General features: G+C 38.3%; 1 protein-coding gene across 1 annotated transcript; it reads left to right on the top strand.

The window, feature by feature from the left end:
- Nucleotides 1-428: 428 nt before the first annotated feature.
- LOC125376727 lies at nt 429-3,636 on the top strand. Its single transcript, XM_048388455.1, has 5 exons — nt 429-565; nt 1,515-1,702; nt 2,614-2,742; nt 2,911-2,976; nt 3,514-3,636. Exons 2-5 carry the CDS (start codon nt 1,534-1,536, stop codon nt 3,576-3,578), a joined length of 429 nt encoding a protein of 142 aa, XP_048244412.1. The 5' UTR covers nt 429-565; nt 1,515-1,533; the 3' UTR covers nt 3,579-3,636.
- The last annotated feature ends 1,798 nt before the right edge of the window (nt 3,637-5,434 follow it).

Genomic DNA, 5,434 nt, shown 5'->3' with positions numbered 1-5,434 from the left:
TTCAAGTATCCATAGTAGTGATAATGGTAGTCATACGTTGCTATCGGATGTAATGTGTTCCCCCAAAATCATACAACTATTACTAGAAACAAATATTTCTTTCAATTTTGGAAATATTAAGATTCTTCAGACTGTCTCCTCCTTTTCTTTAATAACGTATTTATTCGATAGTAAGGGTATGAACTACTGTTGCCATCAGACATTGCTTGTGTGACAGAGGGCCATCACCATTAGTAGGATCTGCCACTTCACCCCAGGAATCTAGTCATCTCGTTGTGAACGTGTTAAAATATCATTAGTTCCATTAGACAGCGCAAAATTATATCATGCTTATCGCATTACATCAAAATAGGGCACTGGCATCCATCTCTCCCAACTGTTACAAGTCACGATGCTAGAGATGCACAACGAATCCACCAATCACAAGGCGTTCTACTGAGATGTTATCTTGATGTTTTGGAGTGTGTTTTCCTGTTGCTTTTAACAAGTCTTCATTGTAAATCTATATAAATATAAGCAGCGCATATATCCAAGCTAAAGCAGCTGCTTCATCTGTCTGATTCGGGTAAGTAACCTTTAACTGTTTTATTTCTAATAATGGAAAATCTCTGTACTTGAACACAGCCGAAGAAATTCTAAATTAACATATAATTTTTCTTTAAGCAAATCAGTAAATGTGACATCGCGTCACTCGATGTTCTGGCCTATCACTTGACTGTCGTGTTTGTTCATAAGCTCCCGTCGCATGGCAACAATACTGCTGTGTGGCGACAGGCAACAACTGCTTACTTTCTTATGTAAATTGTATGAATGACGGGTGCCTCCGCTACAGCAGAACATGCTTACACTTTTCGCCAACACCAGAGCCCACTTGCACAAAGCGATCTTAGCGCTAAGATGATCGTAACTCCCATACTTTAACATAGGCTTACAATAGTCTTAGCACTAAGATCGCTTTGTGCAAGTGGACCCAGGTGTCAACACTGACTTTCAGTTATGCATTCATGTAATTATTACCACTATTTTGCCTGTTAAGTCCAATGGAATCTGTTTTATCACATAATCGAGTATACTTAATCTCTGGAGTTTGACGAATCAGTATCAGAGACAAAACTGATGCAATTCTTTATTTTGACTTTTACCATTTGTTCCCGTGTTTTATTGGTGAACAATTGACTTGCTGGTGGGGCTGGATACGCTCACCTGGTATATAAACACATGCTTATGAGATAGTCGGAATCTTACAACCAACTCTGTTTTTGTCAGAGATTCCTTATGAATATGGAAAGTGTTTTGTTGCTTTATTTTCTTTTTTATGGATGTTTCAAGTGCTCATTAATCACAAGTTTCATGAGAAATTCAAAGTAAATTGAAGGCGAGGAATATTTTGTTAAAAGGTTTGATATAATATGCTGTATTATCTTTTAAAATACAAGAGAAAAAAACGATTGCCAGTATTTTGTTCCGCTGGTGATTGCATTGGTAACAGCCAGAATTATCTTAATGTCACGCAGATAGTATCAGTTCATCAGGATGCGTCTGTTCCTTGTCCTCCTGCTCGTGGCCCTGGTAGTGATCCCGGAGTCGGACGCCTGGGGAAGGAGAAGAAGAAGTTGGTTCAGGGGCAGGCGAATAATTAACGGCGCAATTCGGGTGTACCGGGTTTACAGGAGATACAAACACATCATCAACCCAGCAATCGGTAAGAACAGGAATAAACTCTCCCAAACGGGTTAGATGTACAATTACGTTTAGGGTAACTTTAGAAAAAAATGGGTTTACGGATTTCGTCCACCATAATTAAAACGGCAACTGGAAAAAAATGAAGAGTGTTATTGACATTTTCCGCCAAAAGGAACTTGCGTTGCTAAAACGAAGAAGCAATTGAAGACCACCCATACTGTTCCTTCTTTACTTTCTTTCATTCCAACCTGTCCACCCTGAGTTTTCACACAATATCCGTAAAACAAGAAATAGACATTGCTTGCCCTATACAAGATTACAGTTGGAGACTTAGAGATTTTGTCTCGCCCGTGCGACAGAGTTGGGTGGCAAGTTACGAATGTGCAACATATTAAAGATTGTATTTAATACAGCTGATGGGACATCAATGTGCATTTAGCCTAACTCTAACCCTAACCCTAAATATTGTCAACAGAGGAATGGTGTAAAAATGTCAAATATATCTCGAAATATACCTGACGCTTTGAGAATAACACACCTAATACAATATTTAGATTTCGAAAATGTCATATGTCCAATAAGTCAGCAGTAAGTGTGATGTCTTCTGGGCAAATATGTCCTAGTTACGGCGTGTTAACACAAATGATTGAGTAAATTACTTGTGTTAGAGCAGCTTGGAATGTTATTTCAGTTGTAGAAGTCCAAATGAACGTCTGTCGTAGACGTTACCACTTTTTAAAAATTCACTTTCAGCGGATCTTCGCACGATTAGGGGCGAAAAATCAAATATTTAAATAATAAGTTATCATGTTAGATCAATGTGTACAAAGTGGAACTAAAAAGACACTAAGTGTGTGTTTATGAACATTACAATATGACATTTGATGCTGGAAGGACATTCTGTTGACAAATGTACATTGTTGTTTGCAGGTGCCCTGGGCAAACGAAACACTGACGAGCTTGATAAGAACAAGGATGGCAATATTGACCAATCAGAAGCTGAGGAACTGATGGAAAGACGGGCAGCCGAGGATCTTCTTTCACTTGCTGATGAAAATGGTAAAACACACTTACTATTCATTTAATGACAATGTACACCTTTATACACGTGTTTTTGATGTTTCACTAAACACTGGCATTACTTAAGTGTTCCTGTCATTTATTGTGAAAATGTATATTCCTCTCGCTTCACGAATAAAGTCTGACTGACAACTTCAACAATTTCAGGTGATTCGAACGTGAGTGTGGAAGAGTTCTCGAGGAGCATCCATGACTTCATGACCATAGATTCAGGTAATATAACATAACAAGTAGAATAGTTTGTTTGTATCTGGACCCGAAAATCCAATGATTGACATCATGAGCATCGATCCAAGTAATTGGGATACGATGACATGCATCGACCAAGTCAGCGAGCCTGACCACCCGATCCCGTCTGTCGCCTCTCACACAGAATCTTCCATGGGACAGTAGAATAGTAGTGGTATTTGTAGAAAATATCAAAAACACAAACATGAAATGTTCTGATTCGAGCGAATGATTTAGGTTGAGGTATGAGGCCATTTTAACAGCATTTCAGCTTTATTACGCTCTTAGAAAAAACACAAAGACTTGAATGTCTTTAACGTGTACCGCTTCGTTAAAGCCCTGAGGAAGTGATACAGTGATGACAGACCGAGGATCATAATCAGGAAGAATCGGATACCGAGACCAGCTGATCCTGGATCTTTGAACCACTGGGCCACCCCAGACCCTAATTATTGATTTGAAGGACGACAAACATAGTTGACACACGTGTATTATTTTATACTGTCAATTGTTTCCTTTCAGACCCACTGTTGCAAAAACAACTTGCAGAAGAGTTTGCTGATGCATTTGAGGATGATGCGGAATAAAGCGCCCGATCAACATCTTTATGAAATGATTTCAATAAAAGATTCTTGCAAACGTAAACTGTCTCCTGTGCTGTTGATTATCAATTAAACTATATTAGGCACCAGAGGTGCACCCAATAATCGTTTCAGAATCCGCTGGACGATGTTCCTAGAAACATCAAGGAGATTTGCAGGAGAACCTTGAGCCGTTTTGAATAGAATGGGCAACAATTGTGCTCCCCTTCTTGCGGATCTGTTTTTATGCATATGAATCGGAATTTCTGCTCGGATTGGTATATCAAAACAAGATACTTTGACCAAAAAGTTTCAGGTATATCGATGATCTGATATCGTTCAATAAGAATCAAATAGCCAATTCCTTTATACTGATCTACCCACCTGAACTAGAAATAAAAGAGACCAGTACGAGTAGAGAGGCATAGCCAGTTACAGTTAGAATCGAGTCTGTGAATTCTATATATCTATTGACATAGCCCGGTATCATTAGCATGTGACATAATAATAAATAACAATTTGCACAGTTTTCGAAGGTCTGTCACATCATTTAATTGACACTTTAAAGAAATTCGGGTTGGTGACAAAATATTTTTACATGTACCTATTTCTTTCATTTGTTTGTTATACATCAGAAAATGTAATGAAATTCGTCACCGATTTAGCTTGGACAAGTATGACAAAATGTTTGGTTGTGGGGACTATTTTCCCAGCGACCAGTTTTTAATATTGTATTTTATGGATTGAGGTTTTATATTATAACAATATGGTTTATTCTTTGTGCCCAGTTTAGTCTGTGGCCATGAAATATTCCAATGTGATTTCACACAAAGGTAGGTGACACCACTAGAGGAAGATATTTGTTTTATCATATATTTCAGAAACTCGTATATTAACTGCATCTTTAAATCATCTGAGTGAAATAATATTTTAGGATTGCCAGATATTGATAGTCCAAGATTATCCAGAAATATTTTAATAATCTGGAGCTATTTCAAGTGGTTATCTCCCCTGTGTATTCCACTGTTAGTCGTCAGAACATTAGTTTCGTGGGGAATCCGTGTTAGTATAGGTCACTGCAACCTATATGCTGGTCATTAGAAGTAATAAAGTGATCAGGTGGTCAGTACTCCCCGACAGCGTGGGTCGTTGATGCATGTCATCGTATTCCAATTGTATGGCTCGATGATCATTATGTCAATTGCTTGATTGTCTGGTCCAGACTCGATTATTTACAGACCGCCGTCATATATCTGGAATATTGCTGAATGCGGCGTTTAACAACAGACAAACAAACTAAACCAGAAAACGTGTGTTTGTTTTATAGTTGCATCCCACTCACCATGAGATACCATGATGATGTTTACATATTTCACATGATACTGGCCCCTAGCTGCCCAGAAAAACAGCAAGTAGTAGTGGTAGTAGTAGTTGTTGTTGTTGTAGTGGAAGTAGTAGTAGTAGTTGTAGTAGTAGTGTTTGAGGTACGAACTACTGTTGCCATCGGACATTGCTGGTGTGACAGGGGGCCAACACCATTAGTAGGATCTGCTACTTCACCCCAGGAATCTAGTCATCTCGTTGTGAACGTGTGAAAATATCATTAGATATCACAATGTTCAATTACACAGCGCAAAATTCTATCATGCTTATCGCATTCATCAAAATATGGCACTGACATCCATCTCTCCCAACTGTTACAAGTCACGATGCTAGAGATGCACAACGAATCCACCAATCACATGGCGTTCAACTGAGATATTATCTTGTTGTTTTGGAGTCTGTTTTCCTGTTTCTTTTAACAAGTCTACATTGTAAATCTAAATAAATATAAGAAATATATGTGTGTTTGTCTGTGTGTG

This window comes from Haliotis rufescens, unplaced genomic scaffold (assembly GCF_023055435.1).
Source record: "Haliotis rufescens isolate VD_foot unplaced genomic scaffold, xgHalRufe1.0.p SCAF_71, whole genome shotgun sequence".
Classification (NCBI taxonomy): domain Eukaryota; kingdom Metazoa; phylum Mollusca; class Gastropoda; order Lepetellida; family Haliotidae; genus Haliotis; species Haliotis rufescens.
The sequence above is the reverse complement of the archived record's forward strand: the minus strand, read 5'-3'. Positions and strand labels throughout refer to the sequence as shown.

Bases quoted from the DNA above. Each gene is read 5' to 3' on its own strand.
- LOC125376727 (XM_048388455.1), top strand. From the start codon at position 1,534: ATGCGTCTGTTCCTTGTCCTCCTGCTCGTGGCCCTGGTAGTGATCCCG. The intron at 1,703-2,613 runs GTAAGAACAGGA...TGTTGTTTGCAG, and splicing joins CATCATCAACCCAGCAATCG to GTGCCCTGGGCAAACGAAAC. The intron at 2,743-2,910 runs GTAAAACACACT...CAACAATTTCAG, and splicing joins TTCACTTGCTGATGAAAATG to GTGATTCGAACGTGAGTGTG.